This window comes from Lepisma saccharinum, chromosome 10 (genome assembly GCF_977018435.1).
Source record: "Lepisma saccharinum chromosome 10, izLepSacc3.1, whole genome shotgun sequence".
Classification (NCBI taxonomy): domain Eukaryota; kingdom Metazoa; phylum Arthropoda; class Insecta; order Zygentoma; family Lepismatidae; genus Lepisma; species Lepisma saccharinum.
The window spans coordinates 52,972,997-52,996,056 of record NC_139238.1 but is presented as its reverse complement, the minus strand read 5'-3'; the positions used below and the strand labels follow the sequence as shown (position 1 = coordinate 52,996,056).

Here is a 23,060-nt window from a genome sequence, read left to right as displayed (position 1 = left end):
GAATTGATGAAAACCGGCAAAGTTATTACAATATTAATCAATTCGCTGGTAGAAATTCTTATTATACTCAAGTCAGAACATATGATTTAAATGCTACCATTTACGTTGTGTTCTAAGTTGAACCACGCACAAATTGACAATGAACCAGAACAAATACTGCACATTCAAGATTGAACTTCTTGATATTTAGTCCTTGACAGCGGATCTAACTATCTTCCTTCCTTCCACAGTTATGTAATATAATCGTACCACCTTGATTAAATTCCAGTGAATTTCGATTCACTATCTAAAGTAGTAAAGAATATACTAACATAAAATAAGAATATTGTATATATATATTGTATCTAATTATATTTTACGTAAGACATACAATAAAGAAGTACTTACGTTCGGGAACCAAAACTTTTCAGGAAAATAGTATAAACAGCGCTCCGGCATAAGCTTTGTTACTTCCTTGCCAGTTGAAAATTCCGCTGCCCATGTATTAACTTCTTGTCTGCTGGGAAAGTTTGCAGTGCTATGTTTGAAGCTTTATGCACATTGCACCCGTAAACCAAGCAGTACTTCATTGAATTTGGTTTCGTTCTACGTGAAGTCCTCGTTTCTTCATATTTGTTTACGTCAAAATTGGCGGGCAAACAGATCGGAGCATTCTTTGAAGATGACAACGCAGAAGCCCATCAATTTCGTGATCCTTTCCACTCTTTAACATTTATACAGATATCAGTTTTGAGATCCAATTAACTCCCAGACTGGTTGAAACTGGTTTTCTTTACGACATTGTCACCATTTCTCTATAAACGTCCATGCATGTCTACAAACTGCTATCACTTTTTGGAAGATTGCAATTTCTACCACTTGGCGGCGCCACCGTAGATATTCCTCGTCAATAATGTACGTAATTTTTGTTGGTTTAGCGTACATTTGACCTCCACTGCTCATTTTCTATTTTATTTGTTGCAATAAACATGATCGCTTACACTAAAACTCTCCGTACTAGCAAAAAATAACAGCGAGCAGTGATTCGCTTTTGTGGTTTAAAGGTGCATCAAAATAACGGTAATCTCGTAGCTTGGCCGATGCATAATTTTGCAATATACTTATTATGTTATGCAGCAGTAACTTCAATTAATCATTGTCTGAAAAATCATAATCATTTAAAATCAAATAGCCACCCTAATACATAATAAGAAATAAGGTTTTGGCGCTACTCAAGGGGACTCTAGTGTATGGCGTCCCGGGCAGTTGACCCAGTCGCCCGGCCCTGCAATTCCCGGCAATTTAAATATAAATTGGTGCTTCCTGAAACTTCATGAAGTGAATACTCACGACAACGTTCGTAGAGAACTTCACGAGATTGAAGGAATCTTCCTTGTGTAGGTCGTCCAGGATGTAAGCGGCGGCGTCCTTCAGCTGCGTCCATTTACGTCCTGCCATCGACAGGCTGGTGTCGATCACCAGAACCACGTGCTTCGGCAAAGGCTTCAAATTCCGGGCAGGCGGGAGATCTACAAAGTAGCCGTCGACGACCTGGAATACAAAAGCAACAACGAAATAGGATTACTCATGCCACTAGTCAGGGACAGATTTAAGTCTAGGAGTGGCCTAGGAGCCCACATTATTTGAGGCAGCAAAATCAAAATGCGCGGAAAATTCCCTATTATGGTAGGTGAATAGTTAAGCTTCTAGGACAATTTACAAACCTCTAATGAAATATAAATTTCTGAAATAAAAAAAAATAGCCCCTATAACTAATAATGTGTGCGAAATGGATATTTTGTAAAATGGCTTGTAACTTGTGTTCTTTATTTATGTAATTTATTGCCATTTGTTAGCTGTGTTAAATACTAATATGATTTTCGTAAAGCGGGAATCCTGCGAACACGGGATATCTTTGGCGGACCTAGCTAATTATTTTATTTTCACCTCGCTCGTGAAATGTGGACATGATATTGCTAAGAGCAGCATTGCTCTCACCAAGTCCTTGGGAGAAAATGAATATGACATCCAAAATACATGCCAAGTATGTATATTATCGAAAATTGTGGCTTTTTAGGGTACTGTTCTCAAAATCCTTTTCGGTTTTTGTTCTTCTATTAACAGTTTTAGCTGCGTGTAATGATAATGGAAACGATTAGAATTAGCATCACGGCTGCATATTTTCTTACGGTTATTTGAATTCTGGAGTCACCAAAAAAACGTCTGAGGAGAAGTTCTGCAACTGAATAGAAGCTCTCGCTCATTTCAAACCTTATGAAAATTCTGTGTTGGACACAATTTGTGTCCAAAATATGATCTTCTCTTACTAATCTATCAATCCATCCTGGCTAAGGTTTTACTGTAGTTTTCTTCCGTATCTTTTAGACAATTGCTACTACGGTATCTTTGACAAGGGTCAGCAGACACCCGTTCTTTGCATTCTATAAATGTTCGAATTTAAATTAAAATTTTGAATGTAAATGTATTTCCTCGAATATACAGGGTTGGCCTAAAAGAAATATGCAGTTTAAGCTATTCATAAATTGAAATTTGTTTGTTACATCAGAAAGCAGAGAAAGTCTTCAAGTTTACGACCTCCGCTTTTCGTTTGTCTTCGTGACGTCAGGATCACGTGAGCACCCTTAACGTAAGTCGAGCAGTAAGGCCACTAGCCAGGTGTAGAAGGCTTTCTGCGTGATTGAATTTGAAATAACAAATTATGTTACTGTACAGCATCTTTTTAGAACACTGTATGGCTAACAACCACCCACAGGGCAGTCCATCTACGATGGCAGCAAGAAATTTGAGGAAACTTGTTGCCTGTGCTAGGGGAAAAGTGCTGGGAGAGGAGAACTGGAATATCGCGTTGATATCTGTCGTGTTACAAAGACTCACACATAGAACACTTGTAACTTATCAATGTAAACTTCAGGCTCTCCAAACCATGTAAGTATTTCAGTCCTATTATTAAAAAGTCTTCTTTCTGTAAAACTTTGAAAGTGTCTGTTTCTTTTATGCTAACTCTGTAATTATATATAACTCGGAACAAGAGTGTTATATTGTGTAAACTTTCATACACTACACACTACTTATCAGTCAGTTAGGATGTTCCTACCTTAAACCCATAGAGGGCAGGGTCGTACCCTGCAGTTTATAAGTGAAACAACATTGGTATCCTTCCCCAATGTGAATATATCCGTTTATATGTATGTGCGCGCGTGTATGTGTAATCTTAAGATATTCATTTTTCAAGAAATTTTAGAAGAATGTGCTCCAATAATTTTTTGTTCTAAAATCAAACATGTAGTTTTGATACAACCTGTTGGAGAGATGAAGATCATAAATTTTACCTTTGCTAATAATAATATATCTTTTACAAAATTTCTTTACAGCCCGGGATATGTAATGAAGAAATGTATATAACACTATGGATGAAAAATAGCCCGATTGGAAGTGATTTACAAAATGCTGAGAATATGAAGACTACTTTCCTCAATCACCTCCAGGACCAGACATTTTTTATTTCAATGTTAGCATGTTAGACAGCAGTCGAAATGGACCAAAGCGGACAGCAACGGTGTTCCGCTTTGCCGAATATCTGCAACTTTCCCATTCCGTCCTGTCACTCTCGTAATCGAAGACAAAACGACAGACAACAGCATGTTAACGAAAGTAAAGCGTTCCGTTTTGTCAAAATTCCCATTTCGAGCCCTGATGATAGATAATGGACTTTTCCAGCTATACTCCACTTACTTGACTGACTTTAAAGTTACAGATAATTTCCATAACAGCTCTGTATAATCTGTGATTTATATATATAATAATGCTCTACTCTATCTACAGGTAAGAAAGGATCAGCTGGTTTCTTTTCTCTGTGTATGTGAAGAATACAAACACGCAGTATCATAACTGGACCAATGGGCACAATAGCCTATAGATAAATACTTTGAATATTTCAAATTTCCATCATATCTTCTCTACTCATGTAGGGTCTGTTTATTAAAAGAAAACCGTATGCTACTGACCAGCAGGATTGTTCTTAAGCTGTGGAAATATGTGCATTTGTGTAATCTTCTACGGAAATGGAGTTTTTTTCCCCCGACCAACATATGATGAATAATCAGCGACAAAGATAGCAGTAGTATATTGTCCAAAGTTATTTTCGTTCTCCTTTATTTTACATGCTATGTTTTTTTTTCAGAATAGTCCTGTACAATGTGCCTTTGCGCCATTGATTTAAGCATATTCTTGATCGTGTCTATAACTATTTGTAAGCAAGTGTTCCTTTAATTGCAGCAGCTGTTCTGGTTTACGAATTGAACGGTAGACGATTTAATCACAAGGAGCGAAATAGTGGTACGTATGAAAAAGAAGAACATTCCTGAAAATGTCAGCCTAGAGGTGATTCCCTAATATTCGTTGTGTCACAGTCCTTTCATATGGAAGTCCTGAACATATTTTCCCCATAATCACTCTTGAGAAATATACCTACCGATAAAACATCCCTCTGTTCTCTGTTAAAGTCGTATTGAAGAACAAATTGTCCCAAGTCACCATCTTCTCTCCCTTCCTTGGTTAACCTCCTCTGCTGTTCTGGAGTTGGTGCAAACTTTATTTTGTACTTGCGTCCGCCATTGGTAACTGACTTCACCTTTGCGTAAGGATTTACTATAATTAAAAAAGTGTATTTATTCCAGAGGCATGCATTAATGGTTCCAGTCAATATGACCGTTCTAAATGAATATCTAAAACAAACATTATAAATGAAAAAATCAAGATCTTGAATAATTAATTAATTTCGTGTACTCACCATTTTCTTGATGCATTTTAATATTTAACCTTCCAGTTAGTTGTTTGAAATGAGGGAAACAAAATATGTTTAAGTATATTTTAGATTGCATGACTTTCCTGCATTGTTAAAATAAATACAACGAACAACATGAATTAATAAATTGACAGTGTAATTACCACCAAGGAACATCCACGTCTCCAGGCTGATCAGTTTGTTAAGAAGCAAGAGTTATTATTACGACTACATTTCGTGCCCGATGTACTGGACTACTGATATTCAGAAACAGAAAAGCTTAACCCAGACAACATTAAGTTCTATACTTAAGAGAATTTGACGTCTATGGTGTTCTGGTTGCAGTTCCAGCGCTATGTACTTGTTTGCAACTTCTTATCAAGCAGTTTACCTATGCTTTCGCATAATGGAGTTCATAAGGGACACGAGTGAGCTAAAATCACGAGGGGGATAATCCACGAAAGCGATAATACAATGGATAGACTTCACCACTACGTCTGATTCGAATTCCTTCTAGAGCATTCACGGGAATCTTCTTGTGGTTTGTAGTTCATTAGGCCTTACGTAGCCACGAAATTATTGCTATATTTTGTGTGTTATATAGCTATGAAATTAGGAACATATAAAGAGAATCCGAATTGATGTAAATATCTTCTTCAGGAGCATACCTCTTTCAGAACAATCGAATGCAAAAGACACAACAAAGAATAATAATTAAGAAGTGAAAAAATTAAGAAAAAAAAGAACCAGGTGGGAGAAGAAAAAATGGTAACATGCATGCCATCATACTTTGCTAAGCTTTTCGCGGCAACAACGATTAAGTTGTTGTTTTAAGTCCACTTTATGCACAGTAAGGCAAATTGGGACTGGACATAAAGTTTAAAGTGGGATACGAACCACTATGTGCCTCCACCGATAATCGAACCCGGGAACCCTTGATTGCAAGGCGATGGCGCTACCACTGCGTGACCGTGGAGGCACATCACGGCAAAATACATTATCACGTAGAGGGGAAGCTTATATGAATGCTAGAATATGAACTATTAAGGAGCAATAACAATTTAGTTTACATTAAAAAGTAAAATGTAATGAGATATCTATAAAACTAAAGGAACCGGAACAATCCGTTACCATTTCTGACGAGACAGAACGGAACCGGAAAGTCGTTCCGGTCCATTTCGAATCCTGGTTTCAAGAATAAAAAGGGATTCCTTGAAAAAGTGTTTAATTATAGAATGAAATCATGAGTGAAAAAAGAAAATTCATGAAACAATGATAACTTACGGCAGTGTGAATTTTCATCACCAACTGGGAATTATTCCAGCTGCCGGAATTACAACGCAATATAATCTTATGGATTGATACGATATTTGGAATCCAAATGAACGTTGCTAATTGCAGATATTTGTAGTGAGTGGATCGTGCGAAGGTCACATTAATTTCTCCATTAAAAAGTACTTTACAGTACTTATACTTTAACCTTAATGATACGATATCAAGAAACGTAGATATTGCACTGTTCAACAAATTTTGATGATAGTTCTGCCACAGAATTGAAGCCTACTGTTCTTTACAAGTTTGAAGCTGCTGAATATTAATATGATAATAGATAAGGTCAATTAAATCAAATTTCCACGGAAATTTGGCAATTATGACGCACTAAACTATTAAATGTACAAAATCTAATTTCATTCTCATAACGGACTTACGTCAGGTTTGCTGTAAACGGTTCTTAGACTAAACAACACATTCTGCTGATAAACTAACATACCAAATGAAAGGTTGAATTTCAAAGTTGGTAATTTAGTAAGTTATTATAATTGAATAATTCTTGAACTAATTACTTGGACCCTACCTTCCCTGCAGTCTTTGCAAGGTTTCTTGTTGGAAGACCGCAGCGGAGGGAAGTAGACGTCCCTGATTGGCTGCGCTTCACGGATGTTCACTTCAACATTCAGGTCCTTTACGATCTGAAAAGAAGATAGAATAGGGTGTATGGGAAGGAAAAACCAGACAGATGCTGCAATTGGCTAAACTATCAATTTAATCTAATTACGTTTGTGGCACGTAAAAATTAGTGGTCGCTCTAATTTCATGAAGTTTATCCATTGGATGTAAACGTATATATCGTATATGTGGTATAGATATGGAACGTTCTAGAGCATTCAGTAATTATTAACGACATTCTACTATTTGCACTTGGAAATGAATTTTCGTTAAAAAAGTAAATGAGATAATTTAAATGTTCAGTTTCTGTTAGTTTCAAAATCAGTGTTTTTTATATCTAAATATAACCATCGAAGTATGCAAGTTTTCAAAATGCGCTTTCGTGCTTGTGGAACACATGTTTGGTCCTCCATATCCCTGAAATAGGCATTGTACTTCACTATCTTTCCTTGTTATTTGTTCATTAAAGTTGAATATAAGAGGCACTGAATTTTGAGCACCAACTGGGAATTACTCCAGCGGCCGGAATTACAACGCAACATGACGTCGGCGTCAACCGGACGCCAGGGTAAGGCGCAAGAGGTGAGGGAATCGACCAAATCATGCAGGCTCTTTGTTTCTCTACTTCTTCATTTCCAATTTTCATCACAATTTTTAATACGCTCGTTGCGAGGGGTAGGCTAGGCACCGTTTACAGAGAACGCCATCCAAAGCTCTTTTTTAAGGCATCAATTTAGAATATGCGACGAAGAATAATGAACTACCTCGGATCGCTAATGGATCAACAGAGGTTAAAAAAAATCTGTCAATATTGCTAACTTAAAAGAAATTGCAAATTAGGTACAGATATGCTAATCGGGACTGTAACTACAATTTAAAGTGGGCTTCAAAACATTGAAATAATGTGCCTTCACGGGGTATCAAACACGGGGACCCTTTGATTACAAGGCGCTGGGAAACCGACAGAACATGTGTTTGAAACACGTCAGTCATATAATGTTTCAACACCAAACGACGTGATATAAAAATCCTGTAAAACCTCGAAAATATACACGAAGACCGAAAAAAACTTTGATTTACGTCCATAAACCTACAATAGGTCCTAACAAGCAAAATAGGTAGTTAATTTGAGGCACTATAAAACTTCATCGGTTGTTGCGTTTTGTAATGAAACGCTGACGTTACTTGATATTTCTTATTTACCTGCAAAGGAAAAAATAGGTTAGAAACCTAAAGTCCGAGGTCTATTTATAACAATGTTTCGTGTAAAGCAGAATTGAATAATTTTAAATTAGAAATAATTCTTCCTATTTTCCTTGCAGGCTTATATTCTGGTAGCACACTGCTGAAATTTTCTCTTTCCCAAAGTACCTACCGGGTGGCCAGAATTAAAGTTACCCAACTCAGAGCCCTCTGTAGCCTGTTTGAGGCATCGTAGTTTAATCTTCCGCCAGCAGGTTGAAATGTGGCTCTGTACTTCCATGATGGGTTGTACAAATAATCACGTTAAGTGATTTAGCTGAGTTATTAATTAGAAAGACATTTGTTAGTGGCTGGAAGTTGTGAGAAAATAATCTCTGGTTCATTGCAAGATTGCAAGGTAAAGACAAATCCATAACCAATTGGAGCAGTTTACGTCATTGTTACAACCCATCATGGAAGTAGGCGCCACATTTCAACCTGGTGGCGGAAAATTGGACTTTTTATTGCCATCCTCTTCCCCATGGTCTGCATAGTGGATTCACCAAATGTCATAGTTCTACAATGTCTCAAACATACTACAGAGGGCTCTGAGTTGGGTAACTTTAATTCTGGCCACCCAGTAGTACTAACACTACGTCTTTTTTTTTACCTCGGTTAGATAGCTTCTTGCAAAAGAGTGAATGCTATCATCACAGCTACAAGATACAACAAGTGGGCATTCAACTCCTCCATTGCAGATTCTGAAACATATTTATTCACCGTTGTATTCCTTGGGACACGACACCCTTCCAAGTATACGAGACTTGCAAGCAAGCATATTCCCCTTACATTTTTCTCCTCATTCGCTGTAAGCTTTCACATTTCACGTTGGTGTATCTTGAAGCATACCCATTTCGCGAGTCATATGACAAGCAACTGGTGATATGAAATTATACTCATTTTCCCGATCATTTCCTGGCATGTCATTATTCGCCGAACCATTTGGTCTTCGTTAAGCACACGTGGCACTTATTTGGTCGTAACGTTTCTGCAGCCAAAATTAGACGGTCCTTCACTAATTCAACAACGCTTTCGAACTAAAGGTTGCTTAACACTTAAAATTCATGACTAGAGTTATTTGTTTTAAATTCACGACACCTTTTCGTTCACAAAGTATGATGAATGATCTCAAAGTACAAGCAACATTTTATTAGGTATTTAAATCCCCGCTACGAACGATGGCCGTTTCAAAGAGGAAACTGAATTAAAAGTAAGTTTTATTGCACGTATTTTTGTTTACACGTAAAATTAAGTTACAATCACAACCTTCCCATTTGTTCTAAACAGATACGTACTTTTTGCAAAATCAGATTAGTGAATATAATCGTTTCGCGACAAGCACACCAGGCTCGATTTCATCTGTAAACCTCTCAAAATTCTAGTTACAACAACAACAATGAAATAATAATTTACAGACTAAGTCTTCAGACTCAAACTACTAGAGGCGATAGACTGGGAAATGGGAGATGTTCTTTAGGGTGATAGTGGTAAAATTAACGCACTCTTTAATCGCCTATCAAACAACGTTTCCTCACACAAGGAAAGTTTCAGGCGATAATAATTATTGAATTCCAGGATAAATTGAATAAGAAAATGCAAAGTTCATCGTCACAGATAAATAAGGTCAAAAGTATTTTGGGCTCATTCTGTTCTTTGTACGGATTTACCCTTGGACGAACGAGAGGAGAGGCGGTGACGCTTGCTTTAATGCACCCTTATAATGAGATGAATTTAAGCAAACATCTCTTCATATTTTTCGAAATGAAACGTTAATTAATTGGGGCAATAGGCTGAGTGGCTTAATATCCGCTTGCATTTCAACACTCAGCGAATTAACAGTGGCTCCATTTCACAAAATAATATCTTAAAATGACATATTTTTCAAGAACTTTGTAATTGTTCGACAACTTTATCTGAAATTTCAAAATTCTCATTTATTTTAAAGTTATTACACTTTTCAAACATTCATTCCTACTTTCACATTTCTTTTTTCTTATTAAATAGAATTACAAAATATCTGTACGAGATAAGAGAAACAATAATGCATCGAAAGTTTTAACTGAGAATGTAAGTAATCTATTTTAGAAACTTCGAAGTACTACACCGATATATTAGATGGAAGGAAAGTGGGCTCCATTTTGATCTTCAGGTTGGGTTCATGTAGGGGAAGCAAAAGGAAACAGGCGAAACTCTTGTTGGAATACATTTATGATTATTTTCTAACATCCTGCCTAAAATTTAATTTCCTCCATATTTGCGACAACTGCCAATTCTCGCCTTCAATTAATGATCTAGAGGAACCACTGGTATTTTCAAAACTGTTTAAAATTGAAAGTTTCTTTAAATATTCAAAATATATTAAAATTTTCAAAAATATTAAAATAGGAACGGGAATTAAGAGTATTTGAAAATAAAATCCTTAAAAAAATATTTGGACCTAAAATAGTTGAGAAGACAGGTGAGTGGAGAAGATTACATTATTTAGAACTGCATAATTTGTATTCATGTCCAGATATTATTAGAATAATTAAATCAATAAGATTTGGTGGGCAGACCATGTGGCACAAATGGGAGTGGAAAGAAGAGTTTTCAGGATTCTTGTTTTGAAACCTGATGGTAAGAGACCTGTAGGTAGGTTAAGACGAGGATGGGGGGATAACGTTGAGATGGACCTAAAGGAAATCGGTAAGGACGAAAAGATTGGACTTATCTTGCTCAGGATAAGGACAGATGGAAGGCTTGTGTTGCTGCAACTATAAACTTTCAGGTTTAAGAAGGCTAGAGAGTTAGTTACATAAACATATTTAAAACTGAAAGTTTTAAAATAAAGTACAGTTTTTAACCAGCCTTAGTATGTGTGCGTCTAAGAGGTACAAATGAGTGTTTTCAGAGTTGGGTTTCTCACTTGAAAACAGATTAAAATCTTGAAATATTTGTCTGAAAAAAAAAATGAGAAACGAAGTATTAAAAATGATGCATGTGTAAAAACGTGTGTCTTTGAATTACGTCAGTGTATTTGAGGGGATTATTACTAAAAATTTGGACAACATTGGACATGATTGTTGGTGGTGTGTGTTTTGACATGGAATGCTCCATGAATAATCAGTCTTCTGACGGAAATGTTTTCCGATTTATAAGAATGCTTTGAGATTTCTGCAGGGCATACGACGAAACAAACCAGTACTAGTTTATCGGTTGTCTTCGAAGTCTTTAAAAAATAGAAACAAGTAACAACTTACATTCGGAAGATTAATAACCAGCTACTTCAAATTATTAAAATTAAATAACTTGGGTTAGGAAGCACTTTATCTCTAGTACGTTCTAATTAAACTAATATATTCGAAAATCCAACGAGCCTAGCTCATGACTATGAAGCGCAGAACGCAAATTTGATTTCGAACGCCACGTACGCTTTTGGGAGTACACGTGGTACATAAAGTCTTTCCGAAATTTTGGGAAGATTGTAATATATTGTAGCTAAGTTATGAGTGCAAATTTAGCATTCCCCTCGTCACATCTACATAATATACTACACTATGTGCGGGATGGGCTGTAGTGGGTGTATTACTAAGTTATCAATGATAGACTTCTTACGTGCCGGCCCCTTGGCGGAGTGGTTAGCACATCGCGCCCACGAAGCCAGGGCTCCCGGGTTCGAATTCTGGCCTGGGCATGGATGTTTGTGAGTGGCCATTCATCAATTTTATCATATCATCACTCATCCCTATCATCGCAAATTAGCCAAAAGTGGCACGAAAAGCGAAGTAAAGTAAAGCAAATCAATCATTCAACCTTCTTACGTACCTGCCCAGGATTAACAGGAACTTCAAGTTCGTATAGTCCTTGTCGGCGATCAAGAAGTCCTTCGTACGTTAGATCAAAGGACACCTGCGACTGAGGAGCCATGTTGATGGACACAATGTAGGTACTTATGTCATCTCCGCTGTGCAATAGAAAATGTCATGATAGTCAAATGAGAAAACGCATTTTTTACCATTTTCGTAATACAGTCCAATGGTAATTAAAGCTTCTTCCCACGACACCACAAAAGGAAGTATAAAATAAACAAATTTCCAAAATTTATGTATTACAAAAAAAAAATTAAATGAGACAAATTCTACAGGTTACATTTTTATAATGTTAGATATATTGTATTTAATTTGCAATCTCGTTTTGAACATATCTCTCTTTATTCTTATCAGTAAGAACATATATTAAAAAATGACATGGACTTATATTAAATTCTAGGATTCTTGTATACACTATTGATCAAATACTGTATTTTGCAAATACATTTTGAGAAAGAACTTGAATTTATGTATCAATGTACGTCTTGGAGAATAAACACTGATTACTACCTTAGCACCTTCGTTACCTGTGGTATTCTTCAAAAGGATTTTTTGTCTTTGTTCAAATGATTTGGATTCATTAACAAAGTTTCGTAGAGAAATCTTAAGGAAGATTTGCAGGCGGATATTTTGCTACTTGACAATAATTTGTGTAGGACGTGTTTTTGCCCTTACCTTGATTCTATATATGCTCCTATCCTTCTGTTTTGTAAAACATACTTGTACTCCCTTTTCGTGGATTCTCTTCGTTTAGTCAAAGCTCTGTACACTTCTCCATCGGACTCGCTGTAACGGAAACAAGAGTATAATGTTGTTTCTATTCTTCAAAAAGCTTACAAACTTTACTGATATCACCTATTCCCGTTTTCGGTTCAGTGTTAATTCTGACTTAGAACTTTAGATATTCTAGGTTAATTTTGAAGTAGTCAATCCATGCACGTAGCGCACGTAAAATAAATTTTTACTTCGCAAATCAAAGATATAAACAAACTTCCAAGAGTTAAGCACCCGATGGTAAAATCAACAAAAATGGAAATGTAAAGCTATGATTAACACAAATCTGTTATGTAATGCACAGATTGGCAAAGAAGAGACATTTAAACCCACGATTGGTAAAGAAAGTCTTCATGAATTAAGTAATGATAATGGTATAAGATTGATTACTTTTGCAACCTCAAAGAATTTAATTGTAAAAAGTACCACTTTTAAACATAAAGATATCCACAAATATACCTGGTCTTCTCCAGATGGTAAAACTCATAATCAGATAGATCATATTCTCATTGATAAGAGAAGGCATACTAGTATAATTGACGTTCGTACACATAGAGGTGCTGACTGTGCCAGTGACCATTATTTAGTAATTGCTAAATTAAGAGAAAGACTCTCAGTGATAAATCATAAGCAACAAAATCTAAAAGTTATAAAATTTGATACAGGAAAGTTTACTGATGAAAGAATTAAGAAAGATTACCAAATTAAACTGTCAAATAGATTTGATGTTTTGCAGGATTTAAATGATGATGAAAATATAAATGAAACAGACGTAAATAAGAATTGGGAGCACATACGTAATGCAATAGAATCAGCAGCTAAAGAAAGTATAGGATACCATAAACCGAGAAAAAGTAAGCCATGGTTTGATAATGAATGTCATAATCTAATAGAAATAAGAAATCAGGCTAGACTTAGGTGGTTAAATAACTCTGATGATACAAATCTAAGCAATTATAATAGAATAAAGCGAGAAGTTAACCGCACGTTTAGAAGTAAAAAAAGAGATTACTTGAAAAGCAAAATTAACGAAATTGAAATAAACAGCAAAAATAAAAATATCAGAGATTTATATAAAGGTGTAAATGAATTTAGAAAGGGGTGGCAACCTAAAGTAAATTTGATAAAAGATAAAGACGGTAATTTTCTAGCTGACCCAAGCGATATTCTAAATAGATGGAAGAACTACTTTAATGACCTTTTAAATGTCCATGTAGGAGATAAATCAGAAGTAAATGAAGTACACACAGCAGAACCTTTAGTTCCAGAACCTAACTTGACTGAAGTTAAAGATGCTATTAAAAGCCTAAAGAATAACAAAGCACCTGGCATTGATTTAATACCAGCTGAGTTAATTAAATATGGTGGAAATTCATTAATATGTCAAATTCATAAATTAATTTGTTTAATATGGAATAAAGAAGAAATCCCTCAACAGTGGAAAGAATCCATAATTGTTCCTGTGTTTAAAAAAGGTGATAAAATGAACTGCAGTAATTACCGTGGAATTTCTCTACTCTCAACAACATACAAAATATTGTCTAACATTCTTTTAACAAGACTAACCCCATATGCTAATGAAATTATAGGTGATTATCAATGTGGATTTAAACGTAACAGATCAACTACAGATCAAATTTTTCACATCAGACAGACACTTGAAAAAAAGTGGGAATATAATCAAAATGTCCATCAGCTATTCATTGATTTCAAAAAAGCATATGATTCGGTCAAAAGAGATAAATTATATAATATATTAGTAGAGTTTGGAATACCTAAGAAGCTTGTTAGTATGATAAAAATATGCACCAGTGAAACAGAAAGTAAAATTCGTGTGGGTAATAATGTGTCTGACAAATTTACAATTCATGATGGGTTAAAACAAGGAGATGCATTATCTCCATTGCTCTTTAATTTTGCCTTAGAATATGCTGTAAGGAAGGTAAGAGAAACTAAAGAAGGACTAAAATTAAATGGTGTGACTCAGTTGTTAGCATATGCAGATGATGTAGACTTACTGGGGGATGATGTGAATACAATTAAGAATAATGCTAAAATATTTTTCAAAACTGCTAAAGAGATAGGTTTGGAAGTTAACAAAGAGAAAACTAAATATATGCTTACAGGCCGAAACCAAGTGTTAGGTAATAATCAAAATCTAATTATTGATAACAACTCGTTTGAACCAGTTTCCAAATTCAAATACTTAGGAGTAATATTAACAAATGAAAATTCTATTAAAGAGGAAATAAAAAGTAGGCTCAATTCAGGAAATGCATGTTACTTCTCTCTTCATAAACTTTTATGTTCTCGTTTAATATCTAAGAAACTAAAAGTTAAAATATACAAAACAGTAATTTTGCCTGTAGTATTATATGGGTGTGAAACTTGGTCCCTTACATTGAAAGAGGAACATAAATTGAGAGTATTTGAAAATAAGATCCTTAGGAAAATCTTTGGACCTAAAAGGGATGAGGAGACAGGTGAGTGGAGAAGGTTACATAATTTAGAACTACAGAATTTGTATTCATGTCCAGATATTATTAGAATAATTAAATCAAGAAGACTTAGGTGGGCAGGCCATGTGGCACGAATGGGAGAGGAAAGAGGAGTTTACAGGATTCTTGTTGGGAAACCAGATGGTAAGAGACCTGTAGGAAGGCCAAGACGAAGATGGAGGGACAACGTTGAGATGGACCTAAAGGAAATCGGTAGGGATGGGAAAGAGTATATAGATCTTGCTCAAGATAGGGACAGATGGAAGGCCTGTGTTGCTGCAGCCATGAACCTTCGGGTTTAAGAAGGCTAGAGAGTTAGTTAGTTAGTTATGATTAACACAAAATTGGGTACACATACACATAAATATCCATACACATAAATGTAGCAAAGGTGTTTATGCATTAAAGAAAACAAGAATTGTGTACAAAGATCAAAAAGAATATTTACTTTTTGTAAGTTATATGATGATGTCACATTTGGGTTATTAACATAATGATGTTTAAAGGCAAACAAACCAAACAAAACTTACAGTAATATGGTATGTGACCAAAACAAAACTATATGGTATGTGGCCACCCCGGACCTTCACACAAATTTTACAACGATTTTCCATGATTTCAATGCGATGATCAACCATCGCAGATATGAGCAATGGCGATTCCTTCATTAGGGCAGTTTTCTACTCTCTGAGACTGGCTGGAAGAGGTAAACGTGCAGAGACAGCACGCCCGAGGGCATCCCAAACGTTTTCAATGAGATTCAGATCGGGGGAATACGCCGGCCACTCCATACGAGAAATGCCCTCACTTTCCAGGTACTCGTCAACGATGTTTGATCGATGGGGACGGGCATTATCGTCCAATAGGAGACAATCAGGACAATCTGCTGCAGCGTAGAGTCTCACAATGGGGTGACTTCATCCCGAAACCGAGCAAAAGTCACAGAACCGCCTTTAAAGGTGTGCAGCTCCATGCAATACCCCTTTGAAATTCCAGCCCACATCATGACGCTACTACTTCTGAATTTGTGATGTTCGATTATGTTGTTGGCCTGATTGCGTGTGCCTCGTTCTCTCCAGACCCTTGCACGCTTATCATCTGATTCCAGGGCAAATCTGGACTCGTCCGTAAACAGGACGTTGCACCAATCTGAGACAATCCAATTGACATGTTGACGACACCACTTTAATCTTGCCCCTCTGGATTGGACGGTTAGTGCAACACAAACACAAGCACATGGTACTCGGGCATACAATCCCTTCATGTAGAGCCTTCGGGGCACAGTACTGGCAGATATTGTCTTACCAAGTGCAGCTGCAACCATGGATGTAACAGTTGTGGAGGTCGCTCGTCGATTCCGCTTAGCTACTATAGCAATATATCGATCATCAGAGGGGGCGGTAACCCTTGGACGACCAGACACAGGTCTTCGGACAACTGTTTGACTTGTTTGGAATTGTTTCCATAATCGAGAAATTACCGAATGATCAACGCCAAAGAAAATAGCAACATCTTTGATTGACTGTTCTGCTTCAATGCGTCCTACAGCACGCCAGCACTCACTATCTGTCATTCGTCTTCTTTCAGCCATAGAAACACGAATATTATCAAAAATAATCCTACAAAAGTTATACACACTTCGTATCAGCTTTTAAATGCACCTCAAACCCTTCAGAATGCTGGCGACTTCAACGAAAGTATGATTATTATTGTATGAAATCCTAGTTTTTATGCTATCTCAATAGCACAGATTAAGCACCTAGGTACATATGATTAACTCTCTACTTACAAAATGCATTGCGTGCTAACCTTTGGAAATTTCTTTAGTGCCTTCTCATGCTTTTCATAAGTGTGGTTACTATTAAGCCTATATTTACGTTAGTGACAAGACAATTATTATGATTATTTAGAGTATAGTTACGTTTAAGCTCTTCTCTCTCTCTCTCTCTCTCTCTCTCTCTCTCTCTATCTCTCTAAAATATTGGAAACATATTTTTTATTATTATTGCAGGAAAAGTTTTGTGAAGACGACTTCTTTTTTTAAAATTAATATACTCCTATCTATGAGTATGGTGGTAAAAAGAGTCAAATACAATTTAAGTAATAAAAAACTATATTTTTAAAACTCCACATTACTATTAATAAAACTTTGAAAACATGACACTGGTACCCGGTCTATGCCAAAAATTCTGGCCTACTTACAGAAGGAAATCCGAAATGAAGGTGTTTTCTGGCAGGATGATGCTGAAGGATATCTCCTGAGCTTCCCGAGCGGGGTTCGAGAGTTGGCTGCTGATCACGGTCACTGCGTACCTGAACTGGATGTCTGATCTCACGTGCCAGCTGTGGAGTTTGGGTTTTGGCACTGAAGGATATGACTGCAACGAGATAAGGCGGTAAGATGTAAGACACACGTGCTTCTATTTTATTCAAAATTGTTTTAAGAAGTAAATATTGATACAACAAAAACCAATAAAGGATCTTCTCTCATAACAGAAAATTAGGTTATTCCAACATCAGAGTGTCATATACGAATAAATTATATACTTCTTAAGAGTTTCATTCCATGAAAGTTCGTAAATGGTGAAGAATCAATGCTATCGATTAAATGCTTCCAGCATTTGTGATGTTATAATGCAAGGAAGGACCTACATAGAAAGTACGAAGAATTAAGTAGAGTCTCCAAAACTGATATGGGGCTCCTAAACCGCCACATCCCCATTTCGCAGCCGAAAGGTCCTGCCACTTCGGGGTAACAGCGTAACTCTAGCTATTCTTTAAGCTCCCAAGATACTGTGCGACCAGCGAAATGAGCGATGAAGACGGTACGGGTAGGAAGAGATTTTTGTTTCTGGGTGATTTCAATATTTTTTTGTCTGTGAAGAGTACGTACTAATATATTATTCATACGGGAAGAGTGAGTAAAGTTTTACAGTTTTGTCACATTATGTATATAGAATAACGATTCCCAATTTTAGTTGTAAAGATGTGGTGCTTGTAGATTTTTAGCAGTGGCCTTAATAACACCCCCGCAACGGAGGTTGGGGGGGGGGGCGCAGTAAGAATGATATATTACGAATTCACAAAAGATTTTCTTTCGGCGTTAAAATATATTTTCAACCAAACATATTATATTTTTATGCTCCTACAACTGTAAACAGGAAATTTTAATCACCACAATATTAGTAAGTTAATTACCAGCTTATAAGAAAACCTTCATTAGAGAATAGTTCAAGTCTGATAACATCGCCGAAGGGTAGAGGACAGTCAAGAGAATGCGCTGGCAACCAAGGGCACCCGCGGGATTCCTTCTCAAGGGAGGCAGTCATAGAAACTGTTATTAATGTTGTCGTTGTTGTTATTATTACTGTTATTATTATAACTATTACCTTTGTTATTATTATTAAGTTTACTAGTACCACTACTACTTTAGAAATCATAAAATTCAAATTGAATTGATAATATTTTGGCGTTGTACTCGTATGATACACAGGTTCAGACTCAAGTCTACTACATACATAGAAACTGGACTAGCGTTGCTTCCTTTCAGTAAACATCTATCACTATGTTGATGAACAGTTCTTTGTCTTTTTGTTCTTTTTCACAATGGCACAGATATCAGAGTTAGAGAGCACTAAATCTAGTTTCCTTCATGTACCTCTGATGCATGTTTCTTTGTTGCCGATGGGTACTGTTAAATAATGATAATAATAATAATAATAGTTGCCGTAACTTTCGGCCTGTAAGTCACAGAAAACATTATTTTTTTGGTAATAAAACATCGCTACAATTTCACTATTCGAATTACACAAACGCTCTCCAGAAATCTCAGGCGGGGTGTGGGGTAAGCGCCCTTGCTGTCAACATTGAGTTTCACCCTCTCCCCGCCTCTACTTCTGCCCGCGTTTCAGCAACGTTTGGTGAAACTGTGCTGCTTCGTACATTGTTAGGTTTATTTTGTAGTTGTTGGAATGGAATGCGATGCTAATTTCTGAGAGAAATATGAAGATATACCCTTTCCTATAGCTACAGAAATTGTTTTCTTTTTCAGAATGCGGTGTCAACTGAAATCAAAAGACGAAACATGTCGATAATCAGCAAAGTTGAAGAATTCATCTTGAATAGAAAATAGTAGAATTCTTGACGGATGCACTGTTTATATGCTGTATTTGACCCTACCTATGTCTTCATTAGCTGAGAGGTTGTTTTCCAAGCTAAAATTGATCAGAAATTACTTGAAAAGCGGAGTGAGGAAATTGGGGAGCTACGAGTGAGCAACGTAACCCGGTCTCGGAAATCTCATATAACGACTGAGGGTTCGACGTACTGACCCCACGTCACCCCAATACCGGTTGAAAATCTCCACACCTGTAGCTGGATTGTGGGAGGGAGACCGGCAATCTGAAGATCTGCCTAGGTCCTTCAAGGGCTGTTGCAATGTTTATTTTTTAATGACAAGATTGAGATAGAAGGAGATCTAATATCATATTTATATGTACCTAACATAAATGTAGACATGAATAAATATTTTGGAAAATATAGTTTTCTTTTTAATGATAGTTGGGGTGGGGCGCAGAGCGTGTTAGTTACGCCACTGATTTTGAGGTTATTGTTATTGATGGAGTCGTTCCCTAAACCGACGTACGTCAATAATTGGGTTCCCTAAAATAAGAAATTGTTAAGTGAAACCCGTGACATTGAATTAATTGACGTAGCAAGAACTTTGCGAAAATTAATCATTAACATCATACTCGGCCGACAAGCTGCAGGCCTTGGAAAAAAGCTTTGTGTGACCTTTAAAGGTTTATTATGCCGAAAATCAAATCCTTCGGTCAAACGGAATGCCGGCTTGTCAGTTTGATAAAGCGGAGCTGCTGGGCAAAGTCTATTTAAAAGGGCAGTTCGGGGAAATAGCAGTAAATGGAGTTCATGGAATATGTATCCATTAAACAGGAATATATTTATTGATGCTGACTTCATTCCGTTTGGTACAGGCATAGGTAACGAGATTTCTTCTCTTGTACGTGCCAAATGAGCAGCCTCACTAAGTTATATCCATTTTTTTTGTGTGTTGCTTTATAATTTAATTCCTTCCTCAAAGAGGTGTATGTCGGTTTAGGAACTCAATTCCTCAGATGTCATAATTGTATCTTTCGTGATAAAAAGATTTTGTCATAAAAGATGTTGTTGTAATGGATATTGTTACACAGCTTATACTTGGGTATGGAATTGATGCATTCCAATTCCTGAAAATTCCTACTCTTCTCTGACTTCTGGGTAAAATACAAAATGATGTGTCGGATTTGTTGAATTTTCTCTACGTTGATGAAAGGAGGGAGGAGACCTAAACAATATCAAGACAAAACTTATTAGGTTCAGTTAAGTACTATGTGAACAAAGCTGGAATATTTATTTTGTATGTACACTCACCGGCAATAAAAACTGGGACACCTATATCCTGAAATACTCGCTTCCCTGCAAGGTTATGTGTGTTGCCTAACTTAATGGTGCTGGTAGAATTTGCCATTGACATGTTTCTATTAAAACCCACTTATCGCCGTAGACTTAGGTAGCACACATAACGCCTTCCAGGGAAGCGATTATTCCATGATCTGGCTGTCCCATTTTTATTGCCGGTGACTGTACGTAAACTATGCACTGTAGAATTATTTCTCTTGTAGTTTTCCGCTGTTACTAGCATATAAACGAGCTTACGTGGCAACGTTTCAGGAGCACACACGCTCCCTTCACCAGACATATACTTTTGGTTTGGTTAATGATACAGTTATAACAATGCGTTAAATTTAATCGAGAGAAGCAGTTATAACAACGAGTCGTCCTCCGTGGCCGTGCTGTCTAAGGCGCCGTGAGGGACGGCATGGGTTCGAGTTCACCTGGGTTCAGTCTCTGGGTATTCGTCCTGCGTATAGGACCGGTGGCAACCCACCATCGTGAGGAAATTGGGGAGCTACGAGTGAGTAGCGTAACCCGGTCTCGGATATCTTCTAGAACGGCTGAGGGTTCGACGTGCTGACCCCACCTCACACAATTACCGGTTGAAGATCTCCACACCTCTAGGTAGGATTGTGGTAGGGAGACTGGCATTCGGGAGATAGGCCAAGGACCTTCCTGGGCTATCGAGCTACAGGTTAAGATATAACAATGAATCTTGTCAGTAATGTTACGTTGTTGTAATGTAACAACTTAACTGTGAAACAAGCGATTTAATTTTTGTCATTATTATATGATTATTATTATTTTAAATGAAAATGATTTTGAATTAGCTTATAATATTTGTGATCGATAATAAAAAAATTATAAAGATCTTCATTTAAAATAACAATAATATAACAACCAAATAACATGTTGTTTGTTTCACAATTAAGTTACTACGAGTATATTCCAACAATGTAATATTATTGACAAGATTCATTGCAAAAACTATGTATTTTAATTTAATTTCCCTTTTGTTTAACTGTATAATTAATCAAACTAAAAATACATGTCTGAAAAAGGAGCGTATGATCTACTGAAATGCTACAACAAAAACTGTGCTTATATGCCACAAACGACAAGAGCAGAGCCACACATTGTAGAATCAATCTGGCAAATATTGAAGCAAAATACACATAAATTCCTTCAACAACAACCTTTTTGAAAAATAATATTGGATAGGATACTAAAAATCGGTTGAATAGTTCATTTTATGCACTAATCGATTTATTTTTATAGTATTATATTTGAAATTCTAATTTGGTTTATATACACGTAGAAATACGATTAAATTCCGAATACATGTTGACGTACATTTTTATAGATTAGCACTTTCCTATGCAGCGTGGAAGCTATTAAAAGTAAGATGTACATTACGTAGTTAAACAAAAAACAAAAAAAAATGAACTGTTAGAAATAAAATAAATATATTCATGTAATTAATAATAACACGTGCGCAACATCCCACTGAGGGCCTGAGCCTACTTACCAACTGCCGGTCTCACTCCCACCTACTCACTCACTCAGCCGAGTTGGTAGACCATCCAACCATTTACGGAGTGACGTGTGGTCAGCACGACTAACCCTCAGTCGTTGTAGGTTTCCATGACCGGGTTACGCTACTCTTTCGTAGCACTCCAATTTCCTTACGATGGTGGGTGGCCACCGGTCCCCATACACAGGCCGAAATGTCAGCAGAAAAGTTGTTGCGCTTCCCAGAGGAGACTCGAACCTGCGCGCGTCCAATAACCGGAGCCCAATATATGACGCCTTAGACCGCACGCTGCGCGATATTCATGCAATTAATATTCACAATTATGAAAATCATATTGAGCTTTTGCTTGAGTCAGTAATACTATAGAGATTGAATTTAATATTATAGTGGAAGTGAAAACTAGATGTTAGAACGTTTGATGAATGGAATGTAGAAACCCCTGAAAACTCACCGGTGGTGGTCTCTTGTAAGAATTTTTCCTCACGGGATAATCTAACGAGTCGTACGTATCAGGGTTTTGTGCGCCAGCTAAGGCTGTTGTGGAAAAGAAGAAAATGATTGCAACAAGTAATCGAAGGGAAGGCCTTCTGTGCCTGACCAGGTCCATCCTTCAGCCGGACTGTCACTACGCTGTCTGTCGGCCGACTGTCCTACGTGGATGGCGATTGGCAAGAGTTGAAGAATCTTCCAATATACAACCTGCCTTATGCAGAATGTCACGTACAAGGTTAAGATTATACGACCCAAATGTGGAATATAGATAAGTATAAAGTTTATGTGCATGCAGAATGGCTCTGCGTATAATCGCTTTTGCTGGCCCGTCTTTTAATTTCAATTGCTGGAGCGTACAATCATATCCGAATGGTAATCATGTTTGTATTGTCTATTCCTAGATGTTGCGCAACAATCTATTTAATTTGGTTGTCAATGTTGACGCTTCTATCACGTATTCCTATCTCCAAGGAGCCAAGGTATGAATT

The 23,060-nt window shown here is 36.7% G+C and overlaps 1 protein-coding gene across 1 annotated transcript in view; it reads right to left on the bottom strand.

Moving 5' to 3' along the window:
- Positions 1–22,805, bottom strand: part of LOC145993910 (uncharacterized) — a 54,165-nt gene extending 31,360 nt beyond the window's left edge. Inside the window, exons 1-7 of the mRNA XM_083129822.1 lie at positions 22,532–22,805; positions 17,295–17,470; positions 12,496–12,606; positions 11,777–11,915; positions 6,639–6,753; positions 4,472–4,647; positions 1,330–1,530 (exon numbers count right to left, since the gene is read on the bottom strand). Coding sequence (XP_082985948.1) covers positions 1,330–1,530; positions 4,472–4,647; positions 6,639–6,753; positions 11,777–11,915; positions 12,496–12,606; positions 17,295–17,470; positions 22,532–22,687 — 1,074 coding nt within the window. The 5' untranslated portion in view covers positions 22,688–22,805. The remainder of the gene's footprint in view (positions 1–1,329; positions 1,531–4,471; positions 4,648–6,638; positions 6,754–11,776; positions 11,916–12,495; positions 12,607–17,294; positions 17,471–22,531) is intronic.
- Between the last annotated feature and the right edge of the window lie 255 nt (positions 22,806–23,060).